This window comes from Cotesia glomerata, linkage group LG4, assembly GCF_020080835.1.
Source record: "Cotesia glomerata isolate CgM1 linkage group LG4, MPM_Cglom_v2.3, whole genome shotgun sequence".
In the NCBI taxonomy this organism is placed as follows: Eukaryota; Metazoa; Arthropoda; class Insecta; order Hymenoptera; family Braconidae; genus Cotesia; species Cotesia glomerata.
Genome location: NC_058161.1, coordinates 28,552,492 through 28,575,390, shown reverse-complemented (window position 1 = coordinate 28,575,390; position 22,899 = coordinate 28,552,492). Strand labels below are relative to the sequence as shown.

Genomic DNA, 22,899 nt, shown 5'->3' with positions numbered 1-22,899 from the left:
GACTAATTCATTACTTTTTTTTTTTTTTTTTTTAAAGAAGTTTTATTTTCTTTGAAAAATTACATTTTTGTTACATTAATTGGCTGCAAATATTAACTTAAATTCAGATCACACGGCTTCGCCTCGGTCAACAATTACATGTGATCTGAGACATTTCTTACTTTACTTCCCTAGGTGTGTAATATACTATTCAACATTCAATAAATATTTATTTGGGAGGAAAGTATATTTATTAAAATAGTTTATAAGTATTTATTAATAGTTAACAAATATAGTTATATCTGGCCAGATATAATAAAATCTTTTTATGTCTGATGTATTTTTCAACCCAGATATAGTTATATCTATTTAGATCTGATCAGATATGACTAGATGTGATTATCTCTCCAATCCCATATCTGATCAGATATAATTATATCTGGTCAGATTTAAACCTTTTTCCCCGGGTATGAAAAAAAAAAAATTAGGAAAACGGTTGACCCTGAAGGCCATCCCTGCAACTTCCCGCTAATTCCATACTTAGGCGCTTAAAATTGCACCAATGATGTTTTTGAGCTCTTCGAGCTTAAAAATACAATTTATGGGTTATTTTGAGCTCTCCGAGCTCAAAGAGATTGCTTTCCTATGCTTTTGAGCTCTTCGAGCTCAAAAGTCTAATAGAGATTTGATAAGACACTATTTTTTGAATTTTTAAACCGCAATAACTTTTGAATTAATAAACTCATTTTCACGCGGTTAGAAGCATTCAACGCAGTTTTTCAAGCCTCACAAAGGTTCTCAAATTTTGAATTGATCGCGCTAGTTTAAATTTCTAGCTGTAAATTTCTGTTCAGTCACATAATAACCCTGATAGCCACGCTTTGATTAAAAGTAGTTGGATTTCAGCAGTTACAGTTAACTTGACATCAAGTTTGCCGTAAATTTTTACAGTACAACAGTTGTAAACAAATTGACTAAAATCTACAGCCCTAATTTCAATACAAGTTAACATCGAACTTTTGGTTAAATTGTACTACAATTTTACTACAACTTGGATAAAATACTTGTACTACAAGTCTTGACGTCAAATTGCAGTGTAACTTGTAGACAACTTAAGTAAAAATGTTTGGTTTGCAACTTTTTTCATCAAGTTGGCTACAAATTTCGGAGGTAAATTGAATAAAAGTTTGAGTTAATTAAGGTGGCTATCAGGGAAGACCCTCCATACAATAGTTGGTCATCTTTCGGTGGTGGCGTCGCAAACTACTGGACTCTGTCACTCTTTTATTAAAACATATAGTATGCGTCCTTATTCACTTGCTCTTGCGGAAAAAAAATTAGGAAAACGGTTGACCCTGAAGGCCATCTCTGCAACTTCCCGCTAATTCCATACTTAGGCGCTTAAAATTGCACCAATGATGTTTTTGAGCTCTTTGAGCTTAAAAATACAATTTATGGGTTATTTTGAGCTCTCCGAGCTCAAAGAGATTCCTTTCCTATGCTTTTGAGCTCTTCGAGCTCAAAAGTCTGATAGAGATTTGATAAGACACTATTTCTTGAATTTTTAAACCGCAATAACTTTTGAATCAATAAACCGATTTTCACGCGGTTGGCAGCATTCAACGCAGTTTTTCAAGCTTCACAAAGAATCCTAAATTTTGAATCAATCGCGCTAGGAATTTCGGAGTTATTCCGAAAAAACACTTTTTTCGGTTTTCTTTCGTTCACGATATCTCTCGAACGAATCAACCGATTTTGACCGGACTGGTGGCGATCGACGTGGTTTTTTGAGGTTAAGAGCTGATTAGTTTTTGGAATTGAACCATAAAGCCGTTTAAAAGTTATTCCAAAAAAAACTACATTTGAAAAAAATTTTTTTTTCAGTTTTTTGAAGATTTCTCTAAATCTATTGATCTGAATCAGTCCAAATAGTTTTCAAAATCTAAGTTTGGTCAAGCCCTTTCGAATGGCACCAACCACGATGAAATCGGTCAAGCCGTTCAAAAGTTATAAGCGGTTCACATACTTTCACACACACACACATACACATATACATACAGACACCGTGACAACCTCACGGGGATAGTCAGGAAAGCTTCCTGTGACCTTCAAACGTCGAGATCTGATGAAAACTCGATTTTTGCAAAACGGGGTGAAAACAATAACTTCCCGATTTTTGAAAATCTTCGATTTTCTTAGCGGGAAGTTAAAAATATTATAAATATCATAAGTTATTTAAGACGGAAAATTTTTATATTTTTATAGACATTTCTGTCACGTTTTTTGTCAAAAGGTGCAATTATCTTTAGAAATGAAAAAAAAAATTTTTTTTAAAGACTATCCCTAGTAGAAATAATCGAGTTTTCACTGGACATAAACCAGTAACTGGCCAGTGATATCGAGTAAAAACTTGAAATCGCGCCACCTACAACTAAGTCATAAACATTAGTTACACCGACAGTGTATCTTTACTAGTGTGTGTATGTTTGTTTATTTTTTTTGTTAACCTGTACGCATCATTATTGTAATTATTATTATTAAAAAACAGTATAAATCAATCAAAATTAGTGTTTATAAACGTGTAAATAATTTCCAGTATATATTTCAAAATGGATGCAGTGAAAAAAAATGACACAATATATAAATTGCGACTGTGGGCATTAAAAACAAATCTCCAATTCAAAATAATTATTTTCTTATTCTACTGTTAGATTTATTATTAGTCTATCAATCTAATGATGTTATCTATTTTATAATGTACACATAAATGAAACTTTTTTATATCATATCGTTTATTAAACATTATTTTGAATTTATTTGACAATTTTAATAACGCCTAATAACCTCAGAATTCGAAACTGACAGTTTCACTAAAGCCGCCATAATGTTTTGTTAGATCTCTAGTAAAACTGGCCAGTTACTAGACAGAAACTGGATATTACACTGGCCAGTTACTGGTTTAAGTCTAGTAAAACTGGCCAGTTACTGGCTAAAAACTTGATTTCATTTCTACTAGGGATAGTACATTAAGAATAAAACGGTATTTGAATGAGATATAATATTCTTTCGGTATTTTACTTTCACTTTTTGCTATTTTTAACCTAGAAACTAGTTTTTAAAGAAAAAAAAAAAGCTCTTAGCAGAAAACGAGATTATCATTAGCTTTATAGAATTTATGGTTGTCAAATTTTCTGTGTCGACTCGATAATATACCCTTAATTTGAGTGACCGTACTTATCGATTGGAAGGATAAAGGACAAAACCTAAGAAGATGGATTTTAAAAAATTGTTGAACAAAACCGTCTATCATAATCATTTTTTTCATGAAGGGAATATCTTAATTGAATTAAAATAATTTTTTACAGTTCGATCTTCATTTGTATGACAATTGATGTCTATTTGTTGAATAATAGATAAAAAGAAATAGTTAAATAAAAGATAAAAATTGATAATAATATTTCTTTAGTAATTGAATGAGCAAATGATACATCAAGGACCAAATTTATAGCTAACATCACTTTTGTTGAATTAAGATAATAACGGAAAAAAGTTTCTGACGTTTGAGTACCAAAAGTTTTAATAAATTTATTTTCACAAAAAAATTACCAAACATTTTTAAATTTACAATATATCAACTCTTGAAGAAAATATTTTACAATTATTCGCTTTTAGTTTTGATACTAGAAATTTGAATAGCGCGCTACGCGCGCGTTTAAATTTTAACCAATAATGAATCGTGGCCCGTTTTTTGCAAGTTTCGACCTTTGACTAACTTCAAGACTTTCATGTATTTTAATTTAGAGGACTATGGTTGAACTTAGCTAAATTAATTGTTCTACCGCGCATACGGGACGGCCTCTTTTACCCAGATTCCGATTACACAGATGGCACTATTACCCAGATCCCTTTGACACATATCCCGATTACGCAGATTGTGATTAAACAGATTTTCTATTACACAGATTACTTATTACTCAGATAACCGATTACACAGAAAATCTTTAACGCAGATCCCGATGACGCAGATAATTTAAATTTTTAAATGATAAATGCCATAATAAAGCCAAGCACTAAAAGTGCCTGAAATTTTTAAATTGCCGCCATCAAAACATGCCGGATGAGCATGTAATCTAGCTATTGGTTGAATTTAAGGTTAAAGGTGTGCACGGAGCGCTTTATTGAAGTATCTACAGTGTATATGTGTAAAATCCCGCGTTGGTTGAATTTTTTATTAGATACTTGATATAATGAATCAACAAATGAATCAACAAAATTACAGGTTAAAGATTAGAGCTATATAGGTAAGTAAACATATTTATTATTTATATTAAAAGTTCGGGTTTGAAGTTTAAATATAATTAGTTCAATTACCCCCAAGCGGGGATGAATCGAACCATTTGACGCGTTTGCATAAATTAATCATTTAAGAATCAATGTTGTTTATTGACTAATTTATGGATCGATAATTAGAGAAGACATAATAAATTAGCATTCCGAGAAAAAAAAAATTAGACAAACGGTTGACCCTGAAGGCCATCCCTACAACTTCCCGCCACTTACATACCTAGGCGCTTAAAATTGCACTAATAATTGCTCTTCGAGCTCAAAAAAATAACTTATGTCTTATTTTGAGCTCTCCAAGCTCAAAGAGATAGTCTTTCTATACTTTTGACATAGAATTGAATTTCACATAACTTCACACTAATAGATTTGTTTATAGTTAAAAAGATTTGTTAATATTTAACAAATCATTTATTAGAAGCCATTTGTTAGGCCTTAACAAATATTTCTTAGTATTTAAAAAGATTTATTAATACTTAATAAATGAATATCAGATTTATTGAATACAAACAAATCATTTTGAATACTAAGAAATATTTATTTAACATTAAAAAATGGTCTCTAATAAATGATTTGTTAGCTATTAACAAATATTATTTAATACAAATAAATCCTTCTATCAGTGCAGTCAATTCGTTCAAGAGATATCATAAACGAAAGAAAACCGAAAAGTGTTTTCTGCACATAACTTCACATAATTTCACATAATTTCACATAATTTCACATAATTTCAGTCGATTCGTTCAAGAGAAATCATGAGCTAAAAAAAACCGAAAAGTGTTTCCTGCACATAATTTCACATAATTTCAGCCAGTTCGTTTAAGAGATATCATAAACGAAAGAAAACCGAAAAGTGTTTTCTGCACATAACTTCACATAATTTCACATAATTTCACATAATTTCAGTCGATTCATTCAAGAGATAACTTCACATAATTTCACATAATTTCAATCAATTCGTTCAAGTGTTTTTTCCACATAACTTTACATAATTTTGCATAAGTTCACATAACATTTCTTTTCGGATCGTTTTTGATGAGATAGTATAATTTTTAGACTTTTGAGCTCGAAGAAGCATAGAAAAGCTATCTCTCCAAGCTCGGAGAGCTCAAAATAATACATAAATCGATCCAATTATTTAGGAGGGATTTTCAAATCGAAAAAATTTACCCTGATTCGTTCTTATATTTGGTCCTATTTTAATTTTTACATATGTTCACTTATGTACATTTTCTTTATATATTTCAATATATCTTTTAATATATAATATACTAGAATTTGAATTTGCGCGCGCAAGCGCGCGCCTGACTGTAGCATTTGCATATATTTTCATGCTTATGATATATTCGACCAATCACGTTACGAATAGTTTGATGCCACATACATTTCATCTCAATTTTGTATTAGGATATATAACTTTACTTTTTTTTAATAAATATTTGTATTATTTTTAATAGTTTTTAAATTTATTAATTACTATTGATTTTATATATTTCTTAATATATAAAGATTATAATCTATAAAGTTTTTAACTCAATGTAGGGAGAAGGGGTCAATTGAACCCAAAAATTTTCATCAATTTTTATTATTCGAATTAAAACTAAATAATATTTTTTTCTTGGAATGGTAATTTATTATGTCTTCTCTAATTATCGATCCATAAATTAGTCAATAAACAACATTGATTCTTAAATGATTAATTTATGCAAACGCGTCAAATGGTTCGATTCATCCCCGCTTGGGGGTAATTGAACTAATTATATTTAAACTTCAAACCCGAATTTTTAATATAAATAATAAATATGTTTACTTACCTATATAGCTTTAATCTTTAACCTGTAATTTTGTTGATTCATTTGTTGATTCATTATATCAAGTATCTAATAAAAAATTCAACCAACGCGGGATTTTACACATATACACTGTAGATACTTCAATAAAGCGCTCCGTGCACACCTTTAACCTTAAATTCAACCAATAGCTAGATTACATGCTCATCCGGCATGTTTTGATGGCGGCAATTTAAAAATTTCAGGCACTTTTAGTGCTTGGCTTTATTATGACATTTATCATTTAAAAATTTAAATTATCTGCGTCATCGGGATCTGCGTTAAAGATTTTCTGTGTAATCGGTTATCTGAGTAATAAGTAATCTGTGTAATAGAAAATCTGTTTAATCACAATCTGCGTAATCGGGATATGTGTCAAAGGGATCTGGGTAATAGTGCCGTGTAATCGGAATCTGGGTAAAAGAGACCGTCCCGCGCATACGTTGGAATGTGTTCCACGCATGCCCATGGTCTATTCCAACGCATGAGCAGTTGAACAATAACATTTAAGTATTGAAATATTAATTAATTTATCTGCAAAAAAGGGTTAAATTGATAACATACTTCTATTTTACCCGGAAATTATCTATTTATTATAAGAGTCGTAAAAATTCATACGATTTACTAGGAATCATCAGTATAATTGGTGTAAAATGAATCACCTTTAAAATTAGTACTCAAAATACTATCAACTAAATCTTGGGTGACATAATCCGCCATGACAATAATCAGTGCACGATGAGGGTTAGAAAAATAACTTGCCATGCGGACGTTGATGGGCGCTTCGCATTTAATATATCTCTTCGTATAATAACCTCTAACCGCTAATCTCCAAGTATTTCCATCCGAGAAATCAGACAGGAAATTGATGAAACAATGTCCACTATTCTTCCGATGAATTTGGTCGTGAAATTTCTTGACATCAATCCACTTGTCTTCGAGATCCGAGGTACTATCAGTTGGAATTGATGTTCTCTGCACTCGGCAGTTATTAGTGACGTCAAAATCGCATTTGTTGAATGCCAAATCTAACCCAGCTAGTAGAATTTTCCCACGATGTTGACCAATAGTGTCTTCCACCGACCACTTGGTTACAATTCGATGTCCGTCCGCCAAATCACGGTAATATTGAACTATTTTGCAGTAGCTCTTGGTCACATCACTTTTCGGCTTCCATTCTTCGCGCATCAGTATCATCACGAATTCTCGAGGGTTAGCGGTTAGGAAGGAATTCACTTTTCTGAGAAACTCATCGAAGGGCATAAAATAAGCTGACCAACCATACAACCAGAATACGTTGGACGAAGACCAAATCGCACTATCCAGCACACGTACACCGTAGTTTAGCTGCTGTGAGATTGTTAACTCTTGCGTCTCAAATTTTGCGCTATTTGATGCTGAATGCCGTGTGCCAATAAGCGCCAATTCGCGTAATTTCAACGAATCCGATAAATGGCTGATGACTCTCTTACGGGGTACATGTTTTTTGTAATTACTCACGTAGTCCGGACATTTTGACCAACATGCTTCTATGGAGGATATTAAGGAGATCGTAAAAACGATACTAATTAACAATATTTTTATAATATGTGAAGTCATTTTAAATGTATTCACTAAGTGGTGAGAGATTCCAACGTTCTTAAAGAAGATATCGAATAAGTATGATGGAATACTAAGTTTTTTTTTCTTACTATCAAATGAATCATAAAATAAGCACGAAGCATCGCATTGCTTTCCTACCAATAAAAACTTCATTACGCTACTAAAAAAAAATTACAAAATGTTTGTTGGAAGATATGAAACATTTACGACCGAAAATTATCCTTGGTAGAAAATTTTTTTATAATTCTAGATTAGGATAGTAAATACATATCATTTTTCATCGCAAGAAGTTATTAAGAAAATATTATTATGAAAAAAAATATTTTTTATATAAATTTTTACTCTTATTAAGAAATTCTTAATTTTTAAAGGATTTCTTGTTAAATAATGTTTTATTGACTGAAGTTAAAAAACTTTTGAATAAAGTAACTGAATAATAATATAGATATCTAATCTATGAAGTTAAAGTTTAAGATAATTCACGCGAAGTAGTCAAATTTTTAAAACTTTCTGAAAATTTGTAAATTCTATCTACGTAGCCTAATATATAATTAATGAAACAATAAAAAAACAATAGGTTTCCGAGATTTTTAATGAAATAATTAGGTTTGAAAATTGTAATTTTTACATGTAGGTATATGGAGATTCCATCAGCCGTGTATTTAGTTAAGAATTTTATGCAATTAACGATTTAAAAAAAAATTTTATTTTCATTGAATTTGATTGAAAAAATAATGATCTTTCGATTAAAACAATAAAAAAGTAGGTTTCTGAACGTATTACGAAAATATTTTATATTTTTTATGAAAAATCACAAAAAACTACCGTTCTTTAAAGTCTTGAATTTAACTTAAATAATAAAATAAATAATGATTTTACTATTAGGTAATAGCAGCCCGTGAAAAAATTTTCTGATCAGACTATATATGCCTTGATATAAGTATATCAGACTATGTACCCGCCCCGGTAAAAAAAATTATATATCATTATATTACATAATTATAAATGAAAAATGGCCCCATATAATTATGTATAATTAAGTATAATTATATATAATTATTTCCATAGGAAAAAAAAAAATCAGCGCGAGTGGGAATCGAACCGTGGTCCTACCGCTTGAACGACTAATTCACTACCCGTTTACCTAAGAGACTTACTTGGAGAACAAAGTTTATTATAACTACAAGTAATGTAAATCGTATACATGATCGATTCGTAATAAACAAAATTTTTTATCTAATTTATTAATTATTAACTGTCAATATTTATATATAATAATGGTATCTATATGTAGATTTATAAAATTATTATTAATAATTCCTATTATTTCATCCGAAAAATACTATATATTAAAAGATTGTTAATCATTGGTGTAACAGACTCTTAGATATAAAAAGAGAATGTTTTATGGTAATCACAAAATACCCACTGGAGTAAAAAATTATATAGAATTCTATATGATTCATATATAATTTTATATGAATTATATATACATCTATATAATTATAAATGAATTACATATGCTTCTATATAATTATTAGCAGACCAAAACATCTCATAGGAAATGTAACAAATTTTGTATTTCAGAATTATTTAAACGTAATTATAAACATCATTTTACACTTTTCGTGATTACCAAAAAAAAATTTTTTTTCAAAGAAAAAATTTTTATATATGTTAATTATATATAAGAATATATAATTATATATAATTATATATGGGATTATATATAATCTTGGATGGCTGTATATTGCTCCATATATAGTCATTTATAATTATATATGATTATATATGACCTCATATACAATTCCATATATAATCATGTATGATTATATATAACTATATATAATTATATATGAAACTATATATATTTTTGTTTGGCTGTATATTTCTCCATATATAGTCATATATGATTATATATGACCTCATATACAATTCCATATATAATCATGTATGGTTATATATAATTATATATGGAACTATATAATCTTGCTTGGTTTTATATTGCTCCATATATAGTCATACATAATTATATATGATTATATATAACCTCATATACAATTCGGTATATAATCATGTTTGATTATATATAATTATATATATTTAAATATAATTGTATATGGAACTATATATAATCCTGCATGGCTGTATATTGCTCCATATATAGTCATATATAATTATATATAATCTTATGTACAATTCCATATATAATCATGTATGATTATATATAATTATATATGATTATATATAATTGTATATAATTATACTAGCTGATACCCACCTGCTTCGCTGGGCATACAATAAAATTTTATGTTGTAACCTAGATGAAAAATATAAACAAAATGATTAATTTCAAAAGATAATTAATATAAATTTTGAATTAGAGAAAAGTGATTGTTTATGATAACCGGTGTTAGCGAGTATTAAATATATGAGAAAAGTATTTTATTATTAATAATCAATCAATCAATGGGTCAGTTAGTCAGTAAATCTGTCATTAGACAGATTTCCGCATCACCCATGACGTACTGTGTAGTGAGATGCGTTCCCATTATAATAATGTTATCCTAAACATTTAGTCTAGACCGGATAGGTCAAATGGTAGAGTAGCCGACATGTCACCGGAAGGTTCTGGGTTCGAATCCCTGTCCGAGCTATCTGAATTTTTTCTCGCATATTCTGTAAACTCTTATTAAGAAGGTCCTTCCTATTTCTTTCTCAATCTCTTCCTCCTCCATTATTCTGTTACGTGAATGTTGGAACGATTCACGTAATAATTATCCGTAACTCCTATTCTTTTCCGCTTCATAGTATTATTTAATTTTAAAAATGTCAATAATTTTTAATTTTAAAAAATGTTAATAATAAAATACTTTTCTCATATATTTAATACTCGCTAACACCGGTCATCACAAACAATCACTTTTCTCTAATTCAAAATTTATATTCATTATCTTTTTGAAATTAACCATTTTGTTTATATTTTTCATCTAGGTTACACCATAAAAATTTATTGTATTCCTATCGAAGCGGGCGGGTATCAGCTAGTTATTAATAAATTCATAACAAATTAAGTGGTATTAAACAACATATTTATTATTACTCATTTTATTAGAAATTATCTTAAATCGACCGCTTTTTATAATAATTTAACGATATCGTTGTAAAATTTTAGAGAAGACGCATCAGACACAATTTACCATTTTAATTTTAATCATTAAAATCAGTATAATCATTTAACAATATCAACTTGATAATATTTATGTTTAATTTATCTGTGTTATGATATAATCGAGTTCATCCTTCATGATTATTCCAATACATATAAGTTATTTCAGTTATTAATGATTTAGCTATTCTTTCTTAAAAAACGTATGATTATGAATTCCTACTGTCCCAACAGTCAATCGATAAAATTTAAAATCAATCATTTTGACAGTTATTATAGCAACGGTAACCATGATAACGGTAACCATGGTAACGGCAACCATGGTAACGGTAACCATGGCAACGGTAACCACGGCAACGGTAACCATAGCAACGGTAACCATGGCAACGATAACCATGACAATGGTAACCATGGCAAAGGTTGATTAGCGTGGGTGGTTGTAGGGGGGTTGAGTTCGATAATTTACGGGTGCCACTGATGGTTTCTTAGATTAGAGGGTCAAAATGATATTTCGCTCCCAAAAAAAGAGAGAGATATAGGGAAGGGGAAAGATTATAGGGCACGGGAGGGGAGGAGAAGAATGAGAGGGAGGGGAGGGACGGGCATATGTGATGGTAGACGAAAAATTCATTTTGGCTAGGAATTGCGTAAAATCCGTTCTTAGTGAGCGTCTACATCACGAATGGAGTAACTATGCTAAATTTCAAGTCAATCGGGCGAATAGTTTCGGAGATCTCGTGATGAGTGAGTGGTATTTCGCTTATATATATATAGATATGTGATTCCATATATAATCATATATGATTATATACAATTATATATGATTATATAAAAACATTTTTTCTCGGGTAATTTTTGACATCAATTCTATTCATCTTGGTTAACTCTTATGTTATTAAATTAAATATTGATATACCTAAATATTTAATAACTCATTGTAGTTTAATTTTTGTAAATAGCGAGATCTACTAAACGTAGCCAGCCATAATTTATTCTTACCTACTGTTAAAGTTTTTGATGTAATTTTTAGACTTAAATATTTCTTATGTATTCTTTTGAGTATAAATAAAATCTACATTTTTAAAAAAAAACAGCCATCCTGCCGCTCAAAAATGTTATTAATTAATTTAAAAGTTAATTTTTAAGATAGTTTAGTTTAATTAGTCTTTGGTCTGCGAGCGAACAGTTAGCATCCAAATTAATTTAGTTGAGTGTGAACCTGCGTTGCAAAGACCAGTCCAAAAGCTATTCGGGAATTTGGTTGTTCATGGAGAGCCTACCCACGGAGGACGAGTTACTTTCACGGAACCGCGACGTAAGCAGCCTGAACTTCGTTTGATCAATTATTTGGGTTTTCATTGTTATTAAACTCTTCAATTAAATTGGTCAAATCATTTGTTTGTTAATTCAGAATAAAGTCGTCTCGTAGATTCAAAGGAGGAGTAGATCCGAGGGGTTCCTTGCGAGCCTTCTCCTTTATTCAATGTGATTAAATAGTTCATTGTCGAGTCATTGGAAATAAATTTGTTTATTGTTATATCTGTTCCAGGAGGCCGAGTGAATTCAACATCGAATAATTCTCCTGATGGCGTCCAGACGGTCTCTGGCGCAAATAGTATACCTTGGTTAGGGGGTCACAAAACCTGCTAAGGTATTACTGTTTTAAAACATTTTTAATCAAAAGAGTCATCAAAACTCGCCCTTTGCAAGTCTGTTATCGAGTCCCACAGAGTCTCAATATCTACCATTGATTCATTGTGCTCCAAACATATCTCTTGAATATTCACAGTGCACTCCGAGAAAGTGGGATCTCCATTTGTAGCCATCCGAATTTTTCCTCTATTTTGCCCGACGGTGTCTTTCAGCGACCAATTCAGCTTAATTCTGTATCTGCCTACAGTAGAACGATATGCCTCCAGAATTTGACAATTGGTCATCGTGACGTCACTATTCGGCTCGTATTCTTGGTGTAGTATCAAAATTACCAATTCTCCTGGATGATCGATCAAGAACTTTTCGATAACTTGAAAAACGCCTTTTCCAAACATGAGATCCAAGAAGTAAGCTTGGTTATGGATCGCAAAGGAATAAGTCGTTGCACGGACATCGATATCAAAAACACGCACCCCGTAGTCCAATTGTTCGTTCAAACTCAAGGTTTGAAATTGACGAGCGAGCCAGAATTGGGTGGTTGCCATCGATTTGTGAGTTCCTATCAATGAAAGGTTGCGTAATTGTTGATTGTCTGGAAGTCTAGTTAAAATTTCTCTGCGATACTCGTTCGGCCGATAAGTGTACTTCGGACATGATTCAATTGAAAAAATCAATGTTACCAGGTAGTTGATAATCGTTATGATCGTTAATTTTGTTATTATCATTTTCGGAACTTTGGTAAAAAACAACCGATTTCTTCTTAAGTTTGGGCACGACTAACTATTCTACGCTATTCATATGGTTCGAGCTGCAAACCCTATTTTTAAAAGTTGTACCATGGGCAATATGTCGATTGCGTTAACGTCAACGAATGATAAGTGAAGATGATAAATGATAACAATTGTTTTGATAGTGGTATTTTGGGTAGATTAGATCGCAGAAGAATTATTGGTGGCTTAGGAGTTAAGTTTAGAAAAACTACATAGTTCTTATCGATACATTTTATGTTAAACGTGATACAAATGTATGATAAGGTAATAGTATCGGATTTTTTATGACGTATTTCGGAATTAACGTTATTATCAATTGATAACCAACACGTAGGAAATTCGGTTTTTTGTATAGGTGTTAATTTAGCCTTTAAATCAATTCTTTTCCTCTACTAAAACATATTTAAAAATAATATTTAAGTTAATGCACTATACTAGAGTCAAATGAGTACTAACTTTTGCACGTCTCATAAGCGAAGCGTTGAGGTAGTGCTCTACTTTCGACGTCAAAAAAGGCCATTCGGCAGCCGAAATGGAAGTAGATTTCTCAAATAAAAAAAAATTAGGAAAACGGTTGACCCTAAAGGCCATCCCTGCAACTTCCCGCTAATTCCATACTTAGGCGCTTAAAATTGCACCAATGACGTTTTTGAGCTCTTCGAGCTTAAAAATCAAATTTATGGGTTATTTTGAGCTCTCCGAGCTCAAAGAGATTGCTTTCCTATGCTTTTGAGCTCTTCGAGCTCAAAAGTCTGATAGAGATTTGATAAGACACTATTTTTTGAATTTTTAAACCGCATTAATTTTTGAATGAATAAACCGATTTTCACGCGGTTGGCAGCATTCGACGCAGTTTTTTAAGCCTCACAAAGAATCTCAAATTTTGAATTGATCGCGCTAGGAATTTCGGAGTTATTCCGAAAAAACACTTTTTTCGGTTTTCTTTCGTTCACGATATCTCTCGAACGAATGAACCGATTTTGACCGGACTGGTGGTGATCGACGTGGTTTTTTGAGGTTAAGAGCTGATTAGTTTTTGGAATTGAACCATAAAGCCGTTTAAAAGTTATTCCAAAAAAAACCACATTTGAAAAAAATTTTTTTTTCAGTTTTTTGAAGATTTCTCAAAATCTATTGATCTGAATCGGTCCAAATAGTTTTCAAAATCTAAGTTTGGTCAAGCCCTTTCGAATGGCACCAACCACGATGAAATCGGTCAAGCCGTTCAAAAGTTATAAGCGGTTCACATACTTTCACACACACACACACACACACACACACATACATACAGACACCGTGACAACCTCACGGGGATAGTCAGGGAAGCTTCCTGTGACCTTCAAACGTCGAGATCTGATGAAAACTCGATTTTTGCAAAACGGGGTGAAAACAATAACTTCCCGATTTTTGAAAATCTTCAATTTTCTTAGCGGGAAGTTAAAAATGTATTTTTTATAAAATAATATTAATAATAATATATAACTTAATTTATTGATTAAGAAAAAATTCTATAATTAATTTTAATCTACATCATGTTTATACTATAATACAGTCAAGCACTCTAAAACACGGCTACAACACTAAAACTATTTTTTGCACACCTCATAGCGCGAAGCGCGTGAGGTTGTGCTTTATACTCGACTCGTCAAGGTCAAGCAATTTTGTGATCTTTAAATGCCTCTATCACAACCATATTACACTTATATAATAATAAGTATAGATGTACACCGAGAAAACACTTAAATTAAACCATCTTTTACTTTTTAAAATCATTTTATGTTACTATTTTGAAAAAAAAAAAAAATAAACAATACTCTGTAAGAAATTACTTAATTATAATTTTTTTTTCTTTTAATTAATTACACTATAAATTTTTTTCTTAAAAAATGAATGAACGTTATGAGGCGTGTACTTTTGGATTTTCCAAACTTAAAAATGAGTAATATTGAGGCTATTACTACTTCTAAGGTTCAGTAATTACACCAAGTTGAAGTGGTAAAAACATCGATTTTTACGATTTTCGAAAATTAAAAAATCCTGTCATTTCCAAACCACTCACCCGATTAAGCTCATCTTCAAACTTAACCTTCATCTTCATCGATAGATAAAGCATGTTGAGTTTGAGAAGAATCGATTAGAAATTGTCAACGCTATCGTGCTAACAAGCCGCGTAATATCGTTTATATTAGGGTGTGCCAAAATTCAATTTCCGTGAAGAACCTTTTAAAATTGGAAGTTTGAGTTCCGCTTTTAACAGAAGCTGTGTTGGGGCATTTCCTGAGATATTTTAGGTTGAGACGATTTATTTGATTTTCATAGAATTTTTAACAGGAGCTTTGTTTTGGCACTTTCATCCATATTTGACACGATTAACCGTGTCCCTTATAGAACCAATAATTAGTACTTTTACCTTCATTTTCTCAAAAATCTCTCCTCAAACAAATAAATTTTTTCAGTACCAACAATTCTCCAAGAGTCGCTCGAAAAATCCCGGAACTCAACGCTTGAACTTCTTGAAAATTTGATGATCATGGTCTACCGCTTAACGGCAGCGGTGGATAACAGTCTTCTCAAATTGTTGGATAAAAAGAAGAAATCGGTTTATTTTGATGACCAAAAATTCGATGATTTAAAATTGATTATCAGTACACTTACCACGTGTCGGCAGCAGGAAATTTATGTCAGGTAATTTTAGTTTTCTATTTAATTACATCAGATAAATTAATCAAAATTCAGTAATTTTTTTTTTTTTTTAGAAAAACTTTGTCAGATTTAGAGAACATTGAAGACGAGTTTAAAAATCTGATGGAACACTTACAGTCCCGATTGCACAAGTTACACGATACCGTCAAGTTCCGAACAGCGATCCCTATTGTCCAAGTTTATGTAAGTAAAAGTTAGATTAGAGTTATTCAATAAAAAGTTTGAAAAATCCAAATGTGCAGGCCTTAAGCTCTCATGCTTTACATAAAATTAAATATTTGTTAATTTATTTTTAATTTCCCGCGTTCAGTAATTATTTATGATGCAAATAAAACACCCTTACGTGTTGTTCAGTGAACAGGCCCAGCCGCGAAAAAGTCGCCCCTGGGGGACTCCCAATTTCACGAGCCGCACCTGTTTACCGCTAGTTCCCGCCAAAACTAACCGCCTATGAAAGCTTAGCTTGACTGATCACGCCATGTCTCGGTGGTGTGATTGGCTGATCGCTCCGCTGACATGCGCAATCAGCCTTCTTCCCCAAGTCGACGAGGAAGAAGACGCATTATTATTATTATCTTTCGCTTCACCGCCATTGAGTCGAACGTTTCGCTATCCCGCTAAATTAATTCGCTTGAGTTATAAAATTCCGCTTTTTCGCTCAATTGATTATTAATCCGCTTTAATAAATTGTGCTTATTTTATTTGGAGTCTGTTTCAGATAAATTGTGTTATTTGTGCAATTAATTCTCCGCTTTTCCAGTGCCGGCAGTATGTTCAACCACGTGTCAACCGGCTTCGCTTTATTATTCACGCAGTGCTTTATCAATCCGCTTTTATTTAAACAATCCGCAAATTAACATATTAAATATAATTTGTATTTAGTGTAAATAAATTTCTAGTGCATATTAATAATAATATTTCCGCGTTTTAATTGAGATATCCAGACCAAAACCTGATCCTCCGCTTTCCCGCATTTTCAGCATTTTACACGTGTTCTGTTATATCAACTACTTACAAGTTGATACGCATACATACGTTGTCTCGGTCGCAGAATCACTGAGAACTCTGTTTACTAAAAAAGTAAACATATGGCCGACCAGAATGGGAAAATTCGGTGTGAATGCCAATCAAAATGTTTTAATTGCAACAAAACGAAGCAATATCAAGCTTTAATATTGAATAGGGTTCTTTATAAAAGTTTAATGACAGGGCTGAAAAAAAATGAGTCCTAAAATTGTATATATTTTTAGTTATCTTGACCACACCACCATAAGTTTTAAAAAAGGCGCGCAGTAGCCCTATCGGATCCGGCCCTTGCTTACCAAAGCATTGGACCGGGTTCGAGTCCGGCGTACACCAATGAAATTTTCAATATTTAAGTGTATTATTCTGCTCAGCCCAAAAAATAAAACGAGTTTCAATCTCAAAAGTTTACCCCCTACCGTAGTCGCTCATCACTTTAGTAGTTTATGCGACTTTAAACAAATAAAAAAAAAAAAAAAAAAAAAAAGGATTTTTTTCACTAAAATTGATAATTAATTTTCTATGCCCTCGCGCGATCGCGCTTAAGTCATGCAATTACTTACTTTTTTAATTATTTTCAGCCACAATTTATGGATTTGACTTCCATTTGGATGCGATTGCAAGATGAAGTAATTGTGTTAAATAACATAAATAAATTTTTTGAGCAGTTAAACTTGCTGAGTATTGAGGTAATAAGTAATTAATTTTTGTAGATTAGAATTAATAATAAATTTTATTTATAATCATACCGCAGAACATAAAAATTTATGAAGAAATACGTCTAGAAAAATTCATCAAGGATTCTGAGATTCTTTCTGACGCCGAAAGACTTGAACGTTCCATGGGAAAACTCATAAGTAATCTAAAGATTATTTTTTTTATTATTTACTAGCAAGTTGCAATCACCATGTGACTACCAAGAGTAACCGATTTTATTAATAAGAAAATTTTGGCTTAATAATTTTTTTATATTTCTAATCATACTAAGGTAGAGTACCCAGTAGTTGAACAGGTTTCAAAGTAAAACGTATTTGACCCTACTTCTAATATAAAACATGTAATTATTAGTTGAAATTTGTGATTTTCATGAAAATATAAACAATTATGAATTTATTGAAGCGCAAAATAACGCAGATAATTGAATATTTATATTTTGATAACGTTTTTAAGATAGACTATGAAAGGAATAGTAGTTGAACAATCAATTCTGACAAGCCGCAGTAGTTCAACACTCCGGGAGCAGTAGTTGAACTAATAAAATATGTGGCAATAGGCACACCAAAAATTTTCAACGTTTTTTTTTAACTTCCCGCTAAGAAAATCGAAGATTTTCAAAAATCGGGAAGTTATTGTTTTCACCCCGTTTTGCAAAAATCGAGTTTTCATCAGATCTCGACGTTTGAAGGTCACAGGAAGCTTCCCTGACTATCCCCGTGAGGTTGTCACGGTGTCTGTATGTATGTATGTGTGTGTGTGTGTGTGTGTGTGTGTGTGTGTGTGTGAAAGTATGTGAACCGCTTATAACTTTTGAACGGCTTGACCGATTTCATCGCGGTTGGTGCCATTCGAAAGGGCTTGACCAAACTTAGATTTTGAAAACTATTTGGACCGATTCAGATCAATAGATTTTGAGAAATCTTCAAAAAACTGAAAAAAAAAATTTTTTCAAATGTGGTTTTTTTGGAATAACTTTTAAACGGCTTAATAGTTCAATTCCAAAAACTAATCAGCTCTTAACCTCAAAAAACCACGTCGATCGCCACCAGTCCGGTCAAAATCGGTTGATTCGTTCGAGAGATATCGTGAACGAAAGAAAACCGAAAAAAGTGTTTTTTCGGAATAACACCAAAATTCCTAGCGCGATCAATTCAAAATTTGAGATTCTTTGTGAGGCTTAAAAAACTGCGTCGAATGCTGCCAACCGCGTGAAAATCGGTTTATTCATTCAAAAGTTATTGCGGTTTAAAAATTCAAAAAATAGTGTCACCAAATCCCTATCAGACTTTTGAGCTCGAAGAGCTCAAAAGCATAGGAAAACAATCTCTTTGAGCTTGGAGAGCTCAAAATAACCCATAAATTGTATTTTTGAGCTCGAAGAGCTCAAAAACGTCATTGGTGCAATTTTAAGCGCCTAAGTATGGAATTAGCGGGAAGTTGCAGGGATGGCCTTCAGGGTCAACCGTTTTCCTAATTTTTAACTTCCCGCTAAAAATCTCAGATTTTCAAAAATCGGGAAGTTATTGTTTTCACCCCGTTTTGCAAAAATCGAGTTTTCATCAGATCTCGACGTTTGAAGGTCACAGGAAGCTTCCCTGACTATCCCCGCGAGGTTGTCACTATGTCTGTATGTGTGTGTGTGTGTGTGTGTGTGTGTGTGTGTGTGTGTGTGTGTGTGTGTGTGTAAGTATGTGAATCACTTATAACTTTTGAACGGTTGAACCGATTTCATCGCGGTTGGTGCCATTCGAAAGGGCTTCGCCAAACTTAGATTTCCTGAGAATTTGAACCGATTCGGACCGATAGATTTTGAGAAATTTTGAAAAATCTCAAAAAAAATTAGAAAAAAATCATTTTTGAAAGTGGTTTTTTTGGAATATCTTTTAAACGGCTCGATCGATCAATTTCAAAAACTAATCAGCTCTTAACGTCAAAAAACCACGCCGATCGGCGCTAATCCGGTCAAAATCGGTTGATTCGTTCGAGAGATAGCGTGAACGAAATAAAACCGAAAAACTGTTTTTTTCACATAACTTCGTCATTTCTTCTCGGATCGTTTTTGATGGTATAGAATAATTTCAGAGGTTAAAAACCGCGTCAATTGCCGCCGAAAACGTGGAAATCGGTTGATTAGTTCGAGAGATATCCTCGACGAAATATTTGGAAATAAGGATTTTTCAACATAACTTCGACATTTGTGGAATAACTTTCAAACAGCTCTACCGATCGATTCCAAAAACTAATCAGCTCTTAACATCATAAAACCACGTCGATTGCCACCAAGCTGGTCAAAATCGGTTGATTCGTTCGAGAGATATCGTGAACGAAAGAAAACCGAAAAAAGTGTTTTTTCAGAGTTACTCCGAAATTTCTAGTTTGACCAATTGAAACTTAAAATTATTTATAAGGCTTAAAAACTACGTAGAATGCCGCCAACCGCGTAAAAATCGGTTCATTCATTCAAAAGTTATTGCGGTATGAACATTCAAAAAATAGTGTTCCATGAAACTTCTATCAGACTTTTGAGCTCAAAGAGCTCAAAAGCATAGAAAAGGTATCTTTTTGAGCTCGGAGAGCTTAAAACAACACACAGATTGTAATTTTGAGATGGATGAGATCAAAAACGCGGCCACGTATAAACGGAATTAGCGGGAAGTTGCAGGGATGGCCTTCAGGGTCAACCGTTTTCCTAATTTTTTTTACTTAAAATGATATAAGATAAAGTACCCAGTAGTATAACAGGTTTAAAAGTAAAACGTATTTGACCCTACTTTTAAGACACAAAGATGTAATTATTCGTTAAAAATTAGTGATTTTCCTGAAAATATAAACAATTTTGAATTGACTGAAGCGCAAAATAACACAGACAATTGAATATTTATATTTTGACAACGTTTTTAAGATAGACTATGAAAGGAGTAGTAGTTGAACAATCACTTCTGACAAGCCGCAGTAGTTGAACACTTCGAGAGCAATAGTTGAACTAATAAAATGTATGGCAATAAGCACACCAAAAATTGTCAAGTACTTTTAGTACTTTTTTCATGAAAAAAATAGCATCTATCGGCTATTCTCGACGTGTCAACTTTTAAGTTAATAAAAATACAATTTTTTTGATTTATAATTGAAAAAAACTTACAGAAATCAATTACTGTATTATTTAATAATTATAATATGCACATATAACTCATAATAAATATACGGATTTTGTATAACAACAATTCAAAAAGTCTGTTCAAGTGCTGGTCCCATTTTTATAAGTGTTCAAGTACTGGATATTTTACCTTATCAAGCAAATAAATTACCCTTTAAAATTTCAACAGATGAATGCGGAGATTGTGTAATTTTATACCCGAACACCACAAAAAATTTCCAAGATATCCAGCTTGAATTCCTGGGGTTCTGCGCTTGGACCTTCGTGGTCGGTTTCGGAGCTCTGATACCCGGAAATCCCAACATTGGCATCGTAAAATGGCGAACTAGATACTTTGCTTTTTCTTCTGATGAAGCTGCGAAGAAATTCGGAGAAGATCCAAGCAGGTTATTTTCTTCGCTATCTAATTATCTTGCACAATTTTAATAACTAGCATTGTTTGAACAGATTCATGTACGAAGCTTTGGACTTTGTGAGAAAAAACCCGGAGTACATTCATCTGTTTCACCTCCATGAAGACATCGGAGCTCTAAATAACCAGGAAAAGTAAAAAAAAAACTCAATTCTGCAGTACAAATTACTGAAAATTAATTCAAATTACAATTTTTCAGCACGACGCAAGATTATAACTTGCAGGTTCATCAAGATCAGTGTGTGCAAACGGATACTCACATCCTGGAGCCGTATATTGATCCTGATTATCATCATAGCCTCTGGAATCATCGCTACAGTGCATTAAAATTAGTAATTTTATTTATTTTTATTATTTTTAAAAATGATTTTTTGATTTTAATTTCAAATTTCAGGCTAATATTTCAACATGTATGACCAAAAGTACGCAGACAACTATCTCATACTTTAAAAGGTCGGCAAGTATTCAAGCGTCTGTGCCGAAAAGTACTTCTAGTCAAACAGTTAGAGACAATGAGTGCAATACAACGCATTTCCAGACACTTATTTACAATTTACCTCCGAAAAATCAACTTCAAGTCATTAATTACGCTTCTGATTGATTAAATTTGATTTTAGTTCATTGCCTTTGGTCCAAGTTGTCTTCTAACCTCACTTTTTACCATAAAGCTCAAAAAATCCCCTCCTCCCTTGCGGCAATTTTGGGATTAAAAGCCCGCGAAATTCAAATTGAAATAAAAGACAAGTAATATGAATTATAATTACTCATTTATTTTTTAGTAATACAATTACATTAAAATTGAATTTTTTTAATGAAATTCGCTCACTCGGAAGTTAAAAATTAATTATTAATTAAATTCACGTGTTATCGTCACACTTTTAAGTGAATTGTATTATTAGATTTTACTATTATACAATTAAAAAAGAAAATATAATTTAAAACTGGTAATAATTTAATTTAATCATTGTTAAAAATGTTTTTTTATTTTTAATTTCAAATTTCAGGATAATATTTTAAAATGTGTGACCAAAAGTACGCAGACAAGTATCTCATACTTCAAAAGGTCGGAAAGTATTCAAGCTTCTGTGCCGAAAAGTACTTCTAGTCAAACAGTTAGAGACAACGAGTGCAATACAATGCATTTCCAAAAACTTATTGACAATCTACCTCCAAAAAATCAACTTAAAGTTATTAATTACGCTTCTGATAGATTAAATTTGATTTTTGTTCATTGTCTTCGGCCGAAATTGGTCTCCTAACCTCACTTTTGCCCATAAAACTCAAAAAATCCCCTTCCCCCTCAAGGCCATTTTGGAATTAAAAGCCCGCGAAATTCAAATTGAAATAAAAGACAAGTAATATGAATTATAATTACACATTTATTTTTTTAGTAATACAATTACATTAAAATTGAATTTTTTTAATGAAATTCGCTCACTCGGAAGTTAAAAATTAATTATTAATTAAATTCACGTGTTATCGTCACACTTTCAAGTGAATTGTATAATTAGATTTTACTATTATACAATTAAAAAAAAACAAAAAAT

At 31.8% G+C, this 22,899-nt stretch overlaps 1 protein-coding gene across 3 annotated transcripts in view; it reads left to right on the top strand.

Moving 5' to 3' along the window:
* LOC123262433 (cilia- and flagella-associated protein 206-like) overlaps positions 1-22,746 on the top strand; it is a 47,176-nt gene extending 24,430 nt beyond the window's left edge. For 2 of the 3 annotated variants that reach the window (XM_044724640.1, XM_044724642.1), the window contains 8 exons: positions 15,800-16,028; positions 16,100-16,229; positions 17,651-17,758; positions 17,824-17,926; positions 21,110-21,326; positions 21,388-21,486; positions 21,552-21,684; positions 22,357-22,746. In XM_044724640.1, coding sequence (XP_044580575.1) covers positions 15,800-16,028; positions 16,100-16,229; positions 17,651-17,758; positions 17,824-17,926; positions 21,110-21,326; positions 21,388-21,486; positions 21,552-21,684; positions 22,357-22,611 — 1,274 coding nt within the window. In that variant the 3' untranslated portion in view covers positions 22,612-22,746. Of the gene's footprint in view, positions 1-15,799; positions 16,029-16,099; positions 16,230-17,650; positions 17,759-17,823; positions 17,927-21,109; positions 21,327-21,387; positions 21,487-21,551; positions 21,685-21,746; positions 22,107-22,356 lie in introns of those variants that run through there. The other variant, XM_044724641.1, reaches the window with a different exon arrangement.
* Positions 22,747-22,899: the final 153 nt, after the last annotated feature.